The following is a 15,323-nucleotide window of genomic DNA, read 5'->3' on the forward strand; positions in this document are numbered from 1 at the left end:
CCCACATCCCCAACAACTCCTGGAACGTGTGATGTACCTACTAATTGAAAATCATTGGCTGGCTATGGTGTCACTTATGGAATTCCATCTCTCTGATACAGCACAGTAGGAAGCAGATTGGAATCTAAAACTTAGGTCTGTTTATTGTTACTTCTTTATATTCCAAGTAGGCTAGAATCATGGAAGAGACTTCAAATAATACGTTTTTTTTTCCCTACATTTTCTGTTTCATGTTTGTATAATATTTTTAAATATTATTGAATTTTTATTTACACACATAGTTTGATAATACCTAAAGGCTTATAGGGACACTCTCTCCCAGCCCCACTCCACCCCCCATTCCATCTTTTCTCATCCCAGAAGAGATTTAGCAGTTTAGCTTTCAGGGTTTTTTATTTTTTAATTTTTTAGCACTTTGGTTTCATGTTTCTAAGTAACATGCTTCTATAACTATTATTTTAGACATTTGTCAACTTCCTATTGTGACAGGGAAGATCATTCTTTTGTCTTCTTACTCTTCAAATGTCACCGTTTGCATTACTGTGATTATATGAACTAATTTACTGTGCTTACATTTTCATTCTAATAAACCATTTTGTCCTGGATTAATACTGTTATTTTACTTTATGTACATCATCAGTTCTTTCAAGATCTAAATAAATTTGTTAAAGTCCTTTATTTTTTACTTGATTCAGTGGAGACTTATTTTCTTTCATCTTAATGCATAATTGTTTTCCTGAAACTTCACTATCCTGGGGATTTGTTTTCTGGACTTCATGTCTTCATTTTAGTTAACTTGTTACAGTAGAGTACTTCCTTAATGAGTGTCTTGGAAAGGAATACATATGGGATTAATTGTTTTGTGGCTTAATGTTTATAAAATAATATGCTCAGTGTATGAAATTATACATCAAAAATCAAGTTCAGGATTTAAAAAAGATTGACAAATTATTGTACTCAAGAATTTTAAAAGGATTGTTTTCTAGTTAGCAAAATTTTCAGATTTGCCGTGATTTTGTTTTGTCTTTTGCTTTTAAAATTGCTTTGTGGGGTTCTAAAAAGTGCTTTGGTGGGCTTGACAATCTGGAAAATAATTCCGTGTTGCATGAGCTCCTGAGATGACTCTTTTTCTGATTTTTTTTTTTTTGGAACATTTCACTAACCACAATTTTCCAATCTTCTTACATTTTATTTTGGTTATCATTACTTGCTGGAATTTAGCACCATGCTGCATTCTTGCCTCCAGATTATAAGCCTGCCTGAATTCTGAGGGTCATTCAGCTCACTAATCAATGATAGTTCTAAGTCAGGTTCCACTCTTCTTTCTATGTTCAGAACATTTGTTGAATCCTGCCGCAGTCTGGCTGGGCACAATTCAGGAGCCACTTGTCAAAAGAAACTTTATTTTTAGAACTACAAACGCCAAGCAAAACAGCTCCAAAGGAAAAAACCCTCAGAGCCCAACTGCCACCACCGGCTTCCACAAGCCTCTCCCCACACAAACCACACCACCTCCCACAATCCTCCTGCTCTTGAGGCCGATTGGCTGGGTCGCGTGGGCAGAGCCAAAGAAGTCCCCCAATGAGCAGTTCCGTAGTCTGAAGGGCAGGGAAACAGCCCAATGAACATCACCGCAGAGGAGCCAATCAGCTAGATGTTGCTGGGGCCACTGTGAGCCAATCATCAGCCGGCAGCTGGAAGTTTGCTGGGGCCCCTTTGGCTGTGGCTCTCAACAGAATCCCTTCAGTATTGTTGCCTCCTATTTTCATTTTTGTGGTTGTGTTATTTTTCTTAATATTCTGCCTTACTTCTTGGGCTTTGGGAGGAAGAAAGATGAGTTAGCCTGAATGTTGAATTTACATATGGGTGGACTCTTTAATGTATCTGGGTAATTTGCAAGGCAAGAATTACTGGGAACTCTTATAGAATGCATGAATTTCTTGAAAGTAATAAAATGCTATTGTGGTATGCCAGTCATTCATTGCTTGAGATTTGGTTAATCTTGCTGGTTTGAAGGAATTTGATATGGTTCCTGTCCTATTTTGAGGCTCAAGAATTAATTTTGAATTAATATCTATGACTCAAGTCTGATGGCATTTACTTAATTTCCTGGGAATTTAATCTAGATACCCTGAGAATAGTATTTGAAAGAGTAAGCAAGAAGTACTTGAAAATGTCCCCAGATTAAATGACATATGAGAATTATTTTCTTCAGGTACATAACAGATAAAATATAGCATGTCTTGCTTTGTTCCTCAATTGGTTTCTGGTAATCTAGTCTAAAGCCAGTCTCATCACCCTCATCGATGTACAGTTGAATTCAGACATTAATATGATGTTTGGATTCATATTTTATCTTTGCCGTTTAACAATGTATATGTCCTTTGACTATTAAATTTCTTAGTCTTGAATTGGGTGCAATGGTGCGCACCTATAATCCCAGCTACTCAGGAAGCTGAGGCAGGAGGATCTAAAGTGTGAGGGGTCAGTCTGGGCAACTTAGTTTGAAAACCCTATCTCAAAAATAAAAAAATTAAAGGCTTGATTCAGTGGTAGAGGCCTTGCCTAGCATAGCAAGTCTGAAATCATTCTCCAGTACCCCCCCCCCCAAAAAAGTTTTTAATATCCATATTCCTTGTTTCTGACAGGGATGAATACTTGAGATTATAAGGTTATAGGAAAGAGGAAAAACAAGGCAGATACTTCTGTTTCTTCAAAAGATAGGTGATTTATGACATTAGTAGTTGGTAGGCTTTATAAATTCTAGGCATGGCAAAAAAATAGCATTTTTATTAAAGAAATTTATCAGTTTTTAAATGTGTAATTAGATTTTGGAGAAAACTGTTACTAATTCCATACTCTTCATCAATAAATTTGTTCTTGGGTAGAGATGAGGCCTGAGAAAATGATCTTTCCCCCACAGCAGAATGAAGTCCCTATGGAAATTAGGTGTAAAGGGAGCTTTGGAGAGCACACGTTTTCTAAATAATGTGCAAAAAGTTCCAAAGGTAGGTCCGTCCAGTTGGCAAGTAGGATTATAAAGGACTACAGATCTGTTTACAGTGAAACCTTTAATATACTGGAATAGTTTATACCTGTGCTCTCAAACCTTACTGTAACATCTTTTATGTACGCCAAAGGGCAAAAGCTCCTTGGCATGCTTGTGAAGTCACCATACAAGTGAAAGACTGACATTCTCGAGAAAGGAGAATATACAAAACTCAGAAGAAAGCCTTTGAAAAGGAGATGAGGTTGAGACATTTCCTTCACCTGCAGTGGGTCTACTGCAATATAGTCTTTCCACTCAATTTTGTAGCTACTTAGAAGTCCTAGAGTCATTTGCTGCTATAGTTTGGATCTTGAGTGTCTCCCATCAGCCCATGTGTTAAAGGCTTGATCTCCAGTTTATGGTAGGATTGGGAGGTGGTAGAAGGAAGTTGAGTTGTTCGGGGTGTGCACTGGAAGGGGATATTGGTATCCTGGCCCCTTCTTGTCTCCTTAACTTCCTGGCCTCCAATAGGCAAGCAGCTTCCTCTGCCATGTGATCTTTACCACAATGTTCTTCCTTGCCACAGTTCTGAAGGCAGTGGGGCCAAGTGACCATGGACTGAAATCTCTAAAACTGAGCCAAAATAAACCTTTCCTCTTTAAAAGTTTCTTTATCTCAGGTATTTTGTTGTAGTAATAGAAAGCTAACTTAACATTCCTGCCATCATCCTAGTTAGGATGACACAGTAGTACTCTCTCCCTACTTATTGCAGTTCTCTGTTTGGTCAGGAATGGTTGCAAGTTAGTCATCACAGTAGCAGCTCCTGCCTGCTGCAAGATATTTATATACAGGAGTACGCCATGACAGAAGTGCTGGAAATGTGGTGTCAGCTTACAGTTGCATCAGCCAAATAAGGACATTAATTTCAGTCTAACAAGAATCTCACCAATCACCAACTCAATTGGGGAGTGGTGTTTTGTTGTTTTAAAGCATAGTTTCAGTTATATTTTAATTGAAAACCTTAGATATTATGGGGAAAGTTAGTATTTGGAATCTTACATTGCTTGGATAAATAAACACTAAACAGGTCACCAGTTTTGTGCTAGAGTTTATGGGCCTCACGGAAACAGTTGGGCTCTGCAGGAAGGCAAAGAAAGACCTACAGAATTTGTAAAACATTTTGTGTTGTAGTTGCTCCTGAGTAATTAGTTGTTTTTTCCTGGTAACCAAGCAAAGCTCAGATTTTTGTAAGTAATTTTGCATGCTATTACTCTGAGACTAAATTATGATTCTTGAGTTTGGGAAATTGTTGTTGCATGTGCCCTGTGCTTTTAACTTTCAATAGAAATGATTTAAACTGGATTTTAAAAGTTACTTCCTGAATCTGAAGAGGCATTGACTGAAATGGAATTAAAGAACCAATTACCATGATTCAAACTGGTTATTAGCTTTGAATTAAATCCTGTTGTAACAATTCTGATTAGTAAATCAGAATTAGTAAATCAGTAGGCAAGCAATATCAGTGTGAGTTATTTTTGTGGTATGATACCAGGCACCTGCAGGGAAAAAATAAAGCACAAAGCAATTTTTCATAGACAGCTATCTTTATTTGTGAGGATATTTATTTGTAGGTAGTGAAAAAATTCTTACATTCCCCAAACTCAGCTGTTAGCAATGATCTAAACTAGAAGAAACAAATTACTTACATGTTTCAGTCAAAGGAATCAGTGTTCTTTTAGAAGGATGCCACTTTGGTCAATCTTGGTGAATAAGCAAATTTGCACCCTGGAGTCCGGAAGGAGGATTGAGTTAGTATGACCAGAATTGCTGGCCACACTGGTTCTCCAGCGTTGGTTGTTCCCAGATGCCCTCATTTGGAGATGCCAAAGATAGAAACCACTGGGTGTCAAACAGCTGTGATTCCTGCTTTTCAAGCCATGTGATCTTATATCCATTTACTAACTGAATCATTTGCAAGCCATTTGCAGGCTCCTGGTGGCCACTGGCCACACCCAACTTGGGGTTCTCTGCCAGTTCTTTGTTTCTATTTGCATGTTGTTGCTTTTCATTAAAAAATATATTGAAATAGCATCTACTTGCATTGTGTCTTCACTCCGAAGAAATTTTCTTTCAGAGCACTACTTAGCATAGGCTGTTTTAGATTTTTTGGAATCCCCTTCTAACTAGGTGGCAAGGTCAGTAGTTTGGAGATTTCATTAGCTGGACTGTTCCTCATGAGTCAGTTTTTTAGCTCTGATTTCCTAGCTAATCCTCTGCTTTGTTCAACATGGATTATGCTTCTGTATTGGATTTAAGCAAGAGCAGTCACATTCCTGAAGGGAAAGCTAAGGCTCAAGGATATTAAGTCAGAGATCCAAAGAAGCATGCGTCAGTCACCAAGCCTAAAATAGAAGCTACGTTTGTTTGGAGTGATGATCCTATGACATGACACAAACATTTTTTCCTGGTCAAATATTAGTATTTAGGATAATAAATAATAGAGATGATAAGATATTAAACACATTTAGGAGGGTTTAGAAAATCTGTGACCTTGCAGTTAATACTTTTGATCCTTGATTTTACTGCAAAGTTAAAATTTATCTCTAACGTCCTTTTACTCTGCTGCTGCTGCTGCTGCTGCTGCTGTTGGGTTTTTGTTTTTGTGTTTTTTTCATTTGATTATCATGTCATGTCTTTCCCTTAGGAATGTTACAGAAATGTATTTGGAATTAGGTATCTAATGTGGTTCAGTAGCATTTTGTTTAAAATATTCAAGAAATTATGTGTTCTTTTTAAAATTTTTTTTGGTTGTAGATGGCCACAATATGTTATTTTTTATTTTTTATGTGGTGCTGAGGATAGAACCCAGTGTCTTACACGTTTGGGGCTGGCGCTCCACCATTGAGCTCCAGACCCAGCCCCAAGAAATTATGTGTTCTTGTTAATTAAATTTTCAGGAATGGAAACACTTTTTAGTTTTAACTCTGAAAAACCTTAAGGAAAAAATGTTAAAGATTAGTCCATGACTTTTCCAGCTTACTGGATTTCTTATCTAGGGTCCTGAGAGCATATATTCCACAAGTACAGATAGGTTGTAGGTATTACTGGGGAATGGCTGGGTTTTAATATTTTATAGTGTAATTTAAGGTGTTTAGTAAATGGCTGACAAATTTTTCCAGATATTCTAAAGATTTATACTGTCCCCTCCCACTGGATTTGGTTTTCTCCTAACTCTATAATTTTCATTCTGTAGCTGGGTAATAAAGGAAAAAAAAATAAATATTATCAGGAAGTAAACAGTGTGTTGCCACCTATAGGCAGCTACAATATTTATTGCACTGACCTTACTGGAGTCCAAATAGATATCACATGAGCATTTTTCCCTTAGCCTTAATTCTGTTAGTGTACTTACTAACTGCCTCAAAAGTTTTTTCAGATAGGTTACACCCTAAATAAATATTTTAGGTGTTCCAGCTTAACTAACAGAAGTCAAGGGCTTATAAATGTGGCACTGAATAGGATTGTTCCCTACCCTAAGGAATTTTCAGTCTGTTGGGGAAATCAAAGATGTCAGCCAACAAATGCAATGAGGTGCTGTCTGTAGATGCTCTGATAGAATAAGAATGCTCAGCTGCCAGCCAGGGCACACAAAAAGTTCAGTTCTCTCATAGGAGATGGTTTGTGCTGAGTCTTTTGTTGTTGTTGTTGTTTAGAGTACTGGGGATTGAACCCAGTTGCTCTACCACTGGGCCACATCCCCAGCCCTTTTCATTTTTTATTTTGAGATAGGTTCTCATTGAGTTGCTGAGGCTGGCCTGAAACTTGCAATTCTCCTGCTTCAGCCTCCTGAGTCATTTGGATCATAGGCGTGTGTGCATCACCAAAGGCAGCTTGAAAAAGGATTAGGGAGGGTGTTGAATAGAAAATTAGCAGGAGGGAAGACCCAGTGATTTTGAACAGCAATCTGATTCTAGTTCTGCTACTAGCTAAATACATGATTTGGGGCATTTACCTGGCTGACCTCCAATGTCCTCATTTGTGGAAAGGATAAGGGCTGGACTTAAAGCAGGTCTAAAATCCTTCCCAGACCTAAAAAACCTATGTTACCATGAAAGAAGAGTAGGCTTTTCAAGTCATTGAACTAGAATCTAGCAGCGTTCTCTCTACATCATCTAAGTTTACTAAGATTGTGTCCTAGAAACCCACAGTCAGCTAGTGGCTAAAGAATAGATTTGAGGGTCAGGACTCATGCCATATTGAGGGAGAATATAAAGTTACAATGTTGTATTAAAGCCTCTTGCAACTAGAAAGTTCTCACAGTAATGTTTTCTTCTTTCAGAATGATTTTGGCCACAGCCAATCTTTATATTTATAGCTAGTCTTCCTGCACAAAGGATTTAAGGCATCTCACTGGAGCATGAACAGTGTCATAAAAGAGGAAAAATTTTAAATCGATTACAAAATAAAAAACAAGATCCAGGGGGAAATAGGTAGAACTGAGCAATCTAAGGAAGAGAAAAGAGTATAGGCAAATAAGCAGGGCATAAATAGTTGTATAATTTTAGAAACTGGTCCATACATTTGACCATGAGCTTCCTGGCAAGAAAGCAAAAAGAATTAGAAAGTTGTCCATCAAAAGGGATATTTTCCTCTGGATAAGCAAAGCCAGACCCTTACTTGAAAACAGCATTTGTGGGTGGGTCTTTGTCTGCCTGTCTAGTTTCCTGATGCCTCTGGTTCTTGTGGAGTTCCACAGTCCAGCCCCTTGTTTTTAATGTCACTTTTTTTTTTTCCCAGGGGCAATGAATCATTCTTTCCAGGACACTGGATCTCGTGACATTCACGAAGATGGAAAGCTTTATGTCGTGGATTCCATTAATGACTTAAACAAACTAAACCTCTATCCTGCTGGATCACAGCATCTGTTCCGTATGTGTGCCCCTGGTGGCTTGGTGGCCCTTCCTGGCATCCAGGCTGCCTAAAAATGGCAAAGGCAAAAGTGGACTTGTGGGTGTTGGGTAGGGGTTGGGGTGGTACGTATAGCTTGGCATTGGAAATGCTATTTATCATTAGGCAGGTTTTTCTTTTGTTCTTTGAATACCCATGGGATTATGAGCTTTCTTGGCTCCTAAGGAAGATTTGAACTCTTTAAAAATCCTGGAAAAATCTTGTGATGTTTCTGTCCCTGAGAAGGGTGAAGGCTGCTGAGCTGGACTCTCGAGGCTTGCTCATGCCTCTGTTATCTGTTGTAATAATGCTTCTTAGTGACCACAGCTAGGTCCTCGATACTGCCCACCTTCCCCCCAGGGGTTTTGTTTCATAGCGTATTACTGAGAAAATGCTCAACACATTCACCAGTTATAAAAATAGCATTAAAATTCTCTTGGGCAAAAGAATCAACTTCATTTTCTCCTTCTGAATTACAAATTGCCCAATTAAATAGTTAGAAAAATATGCGGGGTGGACAAAATCTGCTGAATACTAAATGTGTATGCTGCTCACTAAATATTATAAATGAGTTCTACCAGACCCTCTGAGCCCCTTCTTTTCTATCTTAAATGCTGATGTTTGAACCAACCCTAATGTGAATTGCTCACTTGCCTTTTGTTTTTTTTTGTGTACTCCCAACTTACTATCCCAGTTTTATATCTATCATTCCCCTTCTAAATCATTTCTCAGTTTTTGGTTTTCTCATCATTTAAATGGGTTCAGGTCTTCATCATTTTTATTGCAGTCAATCTTAATAAAAACGAGTGTGTGGGTGTCAATAAGGGGGATGATATAGGATGTACTTATAGGGCATGGGACTTAAGCCATTTGTTTATCCACAATCCAGGAGCACAATGTGTGGGACCAATTCAAAGTAGGAGAGCATACAAAAAAGTAATTCAATGATCTCCACTACCCCAGTTTTCATATTTCTTACTCAGTTTAATCTCAGAGCTGGTAGGGACCTAGGCCTTAAAAAGGTTACTGGATGCAGACAATTCAAGGTTTGGGTGAACCAAGCTATTTTATGAGCAGGTTGGATTATCAGTTCAACTCAAAATATTGGAAAGAACCCTGATTTCAGAGGATATCCATCTTAAAAACAGTTTTAAGAAACCAAAAAATATCAGGACCACTTTTATTTAAATGGGTGTAGGCATGCTTGATTATTCCTATAATAAAAGGGATTTCCTGGGAGACAGCCCAGAGTGTTCAATTTCCACCCAAGGCAGGTGGCCCACACCCAGCTCTATTTTGCTCCTGGGTTACTATGGGAGGACTATAGAGCCTCTGTCACTCTTAATCTTTCGCTTCTTTATTCCCTCCCCCAAATAACAATCCATGTCCTGCTACTTCAGTACTAACACAGTCTTAAACTTTCCAAAGAGGCTTGATTAGTAGCTTACCCTTGCTCATTCTTTGAATACCAAAAGAGAGGAAGGTAAACAATTCCAAAAATTGTACCCATCCAAAGACATTCCTATCACATAAATCACTTTCCAGGACTGTCAGAAGGAAAATGGGTGTATTCATTACTCATGTCTCTAACAATGTGCTGCTGTTCCTTTCTGCTGACAAGTTGTGTGCTGAGGAGTTTTTGTCTTCACTGTTTTTGTCTGTTTCCTATTAGCTCTTGAAGAGAAAATCCCAGATTTTGGCACACGTTCAGGAAATGGGAGGCGGAGTCTGTTCTTTATGGGGCTGCTAATTGCACTGATCGTCAGCTTGGCACTGGTTTTCTTCGTGATATTTCTAATAAGTAAGTACCACCAGCAGGGTTTTCATTACTAAGTGCACATGATGCATAGCTGGTTTTCCTAGTCAGTTGTTCAACTTTGCCCTTGGGATGAGTCAGTGCTTTCTGGAAGTCAAAGTTTCCCCTGGAAAACACAAGGGGAATGAACACCTCGAGTGAATCCCTTTGCTCAGGGATACATACGGTCCCTGGGGCACAAGCCTACTGCACAAGGGCACAGTGCTTGAAGGTCACAGACATGTATGCTAAATATTAATATAACATTTAAGTTTTTCCCTTGGGAAACCTAGCTCCCAAATTGTAGGTGACTCCATCGGGCAGCAGGGTCAGTTGGCTACCATTAAAATCAGATCTATTACATGTAGTCACACTCAGGGTTCAAACCCCATCTCAATTTCTCTCATTTGCATATCATCCAGAAATCAAATCAAAGTACCTGAGGTGATGTTGGGGCTGTGACCACAACAGCTGTTTCCAGGTTGACACTGACCAGGCTGGTGTCTGCTCCTATTATAACCTTCTCTGTTTGCTCTTGGCCTGGGATGCGCATGTTGGTTGAATGGTGACACCAGCTTTCCCACACCTCCCAGCCTAGAGACCCCCTGAGCCATCAGTGCTGTCTGGCTCTCTGCCTTGGGTAGGGGAGAGGTGCAGTTCCCTCTGCCATGCTGTCCCATCCTTCTGCATGTGGTTCCCTCCCACAGAGCTCCCCAGTTTCCCCTCTCAGCTCATCTCTGAGGAGGTGGAGTTAGAGGTGATCAGAGGAGGAAGGTGGGCAGAGTGCACCATCCTTGAGTTATATCTAACCTGTCTTCTTCCCCAACAACGCCTTCCTCTTTCCTCCTTCCTGCCTCAAGGTCTTTAGCCTCAGGGGTTGGGGTTGGGGCTGGTGGGGAGGGGTGATATTTAATTGCTTCTCTCTCACCCAGCTGGTGCCCTTGTGCACTTAGAAGCTAGCATGTAAATTATTACAGTAATTGTGAACTAGCCACCAATTGGTAGCTACCAATTGTGGGAGGGTTGGCCCCTGAGCCTGCAGGGTCAGGAAGAGCACCTGGCTTGCTATTTTGACATGTTGTTCCAACATAAATTAATGTCCTGCCTGCGACCTCTGACAGGAGTAATGACCCTGTTAAACTAGTAAGGAATTTTGGTTATGTCTCTAGACCAGTGAGCAGACCATAGGAAATTCTCTTTTCTGTGGGGTAAGAGGCAAGATTAAGGGAAATGATAGTAACAAATGCTCAAAACCTTCTAAAATCTGTATAGCTAGCATAGGATCCATTATTATGCTGGAAATGAAGCTTAATATACCCAAGGTCACATAGCTAATAAGTGCCAAATTGGGGCTTAAAAATACTTTCTGATATCAAACGCTATGCTCTTTCCTATTCTTCTTGTTTAAATAGGATTCTTTTTATTTGCCTTGAGCATTTTATATTGAGGAAAAAGTCACATTAAGTAAGAAACCAAAAGATAATGTGAATTGTGTCTCTTTATTGGACAATTACTCAGTGCTATACATATGATTATCTTAAGACTTTATCCCTCAAGGTGGGTTAATTTCCTCATGAAAGACTAAGGCTCAAAGATATCACCTCTCCATGTTCATGGGGCTTACAGAGACAGACCTGGGATTCAAACCCTGGCCTGGTGGGCTCTAGAGCTCCTGTGAGTTCCACTGCCTGAGATGCAATAAGTATAAAATCTGCTTGTGGTTTTCAGATACACCTTAATCCAGTATTACACCAGAGTTGGCAGAGGCATCTGTAAATGAACTTGATCTGTCCTTATCTTTAATAGGAAAACCATTTTTGCTGCCCTGGGATTCACTGCAAATGTGTATTCTTTAAATTTTTTTTTTTAGTTGTAGGTGGACACAATATGTTTATTTTATTCATTCATATGTGGTGCTGAGGATTGAACCCAGTGTCTCACACGTACTAGGTGGGCAATCTACTGCTGAGCCACAACCTTAATCCCACTATTTAATTGAAGTGAGATAATATATTCTTTATAACTCTGTCATTGTGACACAAGAGAATTAAGATTATTATATACTGATTACATTCTTATTAAACCATTGGGCCTTACGTTTTTGTTATAATCTCTACACTAACAAGGAATAACAGACAGCAAGAATACATTACTATGGATTCCTATCTGCCCATGGTAGCAAGAATAGCCAAGCAGCATATTACACAGAATGCTTGTTCCATGGGATAAGTGTTGCCTTTTGGGAAAAAATAAAAAAAGAGGGGGGTGTCTTTGTGGTCAAATGAGTTTGAGAACTGTTGGCTTAGGTAATGTTCAGGGTGTTTCTTTGCTTCCTGTGCATCTCCAAGGGGCAGGTGGGCATATATTTTTGCTCTAACTCTTTTATACATGGAACCCTTTCTCTTTTTATGGAATTTATTTCAGGACTGGTGCACTGTGGAACAGAGGTAGGCAAGCATGGTTGCTCCTTCCTTCTGGGTTTGGGCTATGTAGAAGGGTTGCGAGAGGAGAAATTATTTCATATGTCATGGATTTGTTCCAGTCTCACACTTTCCCCAGAAGCGAGTGGCAGCTCTGCCTAGCTGAGCAGCAAAGCTCAATTAAGACACTTCTTTCATGTCTTGGACCATGTTTCATCCAATGTAATTTTTCAGACATGAGCAAGAAGTAAGCACAGGGCAGCCAATTTGCCCCAAGGCTGGGAGGTGAACCTCTAACAGCTAGTTTATCAGCCAAGCCCAGCAGCATGTTATCAACACTATTAGGTCCCAGAAGATAGTTTTGAGGAAAAAAAAATGCCTGAAATGGAAATGTTAAGGAGTTCAAAGATAAAGCATTGATTCTGTGCAGCATTTCTTAGAAATGTTAACTCCAATTAACAGACCTCAAAGGTTTACAATTCCAGCTTACTATACTACAGGGGTTCTGTTTATTTGGAAAATATTGTGCTCTATTCTCAGGAGTGATCTGAGGGGAATGATTAAACATTCATTATGAGTTGGTAATTTAGAATCAACAGACATGTCAAAATAGGCTGGAACCCAGAGAATGTCATTTTCCAAATGACGAGCAAAAGCCCTTTCCTGAGAATGGGCCTGGAAATGCGACAATATAACAATCGCTTCTGGAGAAATAATCAGGCACATTGGCAGTTTTCTTTGATTTCTCATAGACATATCTTTCGTAGCCAAAACCTGGGGGGAGCTACCAGGGGTGGTCTAGACTGACACTAAGAGGTTGTAAAAATAATTCATTTAATGCGCACCTTCACTCTTCTCCAGTTTCTCTCCTGGGTTTCTGGAATCCATGGATAATGGAACAGGGGTTTTGCCAAGAGTGCCTCTCAGCACTCAGATGAGCCCTGGTGGAACATACTGGAAACCAGTATAACACAGTCTGTTTTCCATTTTCAAGTTCAAACTGGAAACAAGATGGATGATGTGTCCAGAAGACTAACAGCTGATGGAAGGGACATAGATGACCTAAAGAAAATCAACAACATGATCATAAAGCGACTCGACCAACTGGACTTGGAGAAGAATTAGAGAAATGATTTTCCAAGGGCATCAGCAAACACGTGGAGCTCCTCACTTTCCTGGGGTGCACTGGGTCAAGGGCTGAGAAAGGGCAATGGATTATCTGATCATTAAAACCAGCCAGGGATATGAGCAACTCCTAGGCAAGCTTTAGGACAGCAGCTAGAAAGGGTTGGTTAGGTCTCAGCCTTATTTTCTGGTAGGGTGCTCCAGCTTTAATGGGGTTAGGGTGGTTGGCTAGCATGCACGAGAATCAACAGAAACCAGGAATCCGGCTTTGTATATACAACTTATCTTACTAGAGGAGTTTGGTGTAGAATAGGTTCACTGTCGATGAAAGTTTGACGCCATATGCCTGTGCAGATTCCTGTGAAAGCCTGAGAGATTCATTCAATTACCTGAGCAGAAGGGAACTAGGTCATCAGGCTTTGACTATTTCCCCAAGGTCAGTGATGGGCAGGCTTCAGAGCTGATTGCTGTCAGTGATTGCTGGTGGAAACACTGGTAGGAGTTATGTGTGTATGGTGGGGCCAGGAATCAACAGAGAAAGCCTGATTAATAACTGGTGTTTACTGAGTTCCTTCTATGTGTGAATCAAGCTACTCTAGAGCCATTCTAGTCTCATGGGGACTAGGGAGATGTAGTTTTATGGAATTAGGTAAGATACATTTACTTTGTTTCTCATGAAAAAAGAAGCCCTTAAGTACCCTGCTCATTAATTTGGAGGAAATCTGATAAGTTTGTGGCCTTTGCTAAACTACAGTAGGAAATTAGATACTTGGAATATTTGGAAACTATCTTCTTATAGCAAAATAAGACACATGGTATCTGACATAAAAGAGGGTGTGAAATAAATGAGTCTAAAAAGCATGGGTCTTTTTATTTAGTCTAAATACATGTACAAGTCAATTGAAAATTGTATCGCAACTCTGTCATTTTAAGTTGCTGAATTTGTTTACCCATTTTTGCACTCAAAAACATTTGTACTGTGTATATTCTTTCTCTTAAAGTTCACAGGAACCATGCAGAACATTTTCAAACCTAAAATTTGTATTTGTGGAACAACTCTTATTGAGCTGTTGATAGGGTGTGGCAAAAGTCATTTGTTATCTATTGTATAGCTGTTTCAGGAATCACTGGGGATCCGATACAATGACCCTTAAAAATATTCATTTCTTAGCCAGGCCCAGTGGCACACGCCTGTAATCCCAGCCGCTAAGGAGGCTGAAACAGAAGGATTGTGAGTTCAAAACTAGCCTCAGCAAAAAGCAAGACACTAAGCATCTCAGTGAGACCCTGTCTGAAAATAAAATACAAAAAGGGCTGGGGATGTGGCTCAGTGGTCGAGTGCCCCTGAGTTCAATCCCTAGTACCCATCCCCCCAAAATACTCATTTCTATCTGTTTGCTCTTATTATGCCCTTTTCCATTTCTGCTTACCCAATGTACATATATTATGCTCAATAATAAATGATCATTAAAAAAAATTTTATGATATTAATGTAGCTCAGAAGTAGAGCTACATTCCCGGCGCTTTTTATTTTTTGAGACAGGGTCTCTGTAAATCACTGTGGTTGGCTTCAATCTTTGATTCTTCTGCCTCAGCTCCCGAGTAGCTGGGATTATAGTCATGCACCACCATTCCCAAATAAAAATGATCTTCATTTAAAAAAATGTATCATTTTAACAAAATGAAGAAGTGGATAAATCACTTTGTTCATCTTTTTGGATCTTCACTGTCCTGCCTGGATTGCATCATGACACCTTTGACCCTTAGTCTTGGAAACTTCATCACAGCTCTGTAAGGGACCGGTGAAACGTCGGAGGAAGAGACCACAAGAGACTGGCTTCATGCAATAAGCAGACGGGGATTTTTATTTAGGATCCAATTCAGCGCACTGAGGCTCTAGGTCACTCAGGAAGGGAAAACAGCCCAGAGCTCAGAGCAGGGGTTGAACAATGCTTAAGTACACTTTTTTGGGGGAGGACGGGGGCTTTGCATACATCACAGAATCCTTTAACAAATCACCTTACACCGCGGGAAAATCAAACAATAA

At 39.6% G+C, this 15,323-nt stretch overlaps 1 protein-coding gene across 1 annotated transcript; it reads left to right on the plus strand.

Moving 5' to 3' along the window:
- The first annotated feature begins 3,859 nt into the window (after nt 1-3,859).
- Nucleotides 3,860-14,135, plus strand: Lsmem1 (leucine rich single-pass membrane protein 1). Its single transcript, XM_026408594.1, has 4 exons — nt 3,860-4,236; nt 7,787-7,918; nt 9,609-9,737; nt 13,146-14,135. The coding sequence occupies exons 2-4, from the start codon at nt 7,792-7,794 to the stop codon at nt 13,274-13,276; spliced, it is 387 nt and encodes a 128-aa protein (XP_026264379.1). The 5' UTR covers nt 3,860-4,236; nt 7,787-7,791; the 3' UTR covers nt 13,277-14,135.
- Nucleotides 14,136-15,323: the final 1,188 nt, after the last annotated feature.

The sequence above is a fragment of the Urocitellus parryii genome, chromosome 3 (assembly GCF_045843805.1).
Source record: "Urocitellus parryii isolate mUroPar1 chromosome 3, mUroPar1.hap1, whole genome shotgun sequence".
NCBI classification, from domain to species: Eukaryota; Metazoa; Chordata; class Mammalia; order Rodentia; family Sciuridae; genus Urocitellus; species Urocitellus parryii.

Excerpts from the sequence above, each read along its gene's own strand:
- Lsmem1 (XM_026408594.1), top strand. The coding sequence starts at position 7,792 with ATGAATCATTCTTTCCAGGACACTGGATCTCGTGACATTCACGAAGAT. Across the intron at positions 7,919-9,608 it reads TGGATCACAGCATCTGTTCC|CTCTTGAAGAGAAAATCCCA; the intron begins GTATGTGTGCCC and ends GTTTCCTATTAG. Across the intron at positions 9,738-13,145 it reads CTTCGTGATATTTCTAATAA|TTCAAACTGGAAACAAGATG; the intron begins GTAAGTACCACC and ends TCCATTTTCAAG.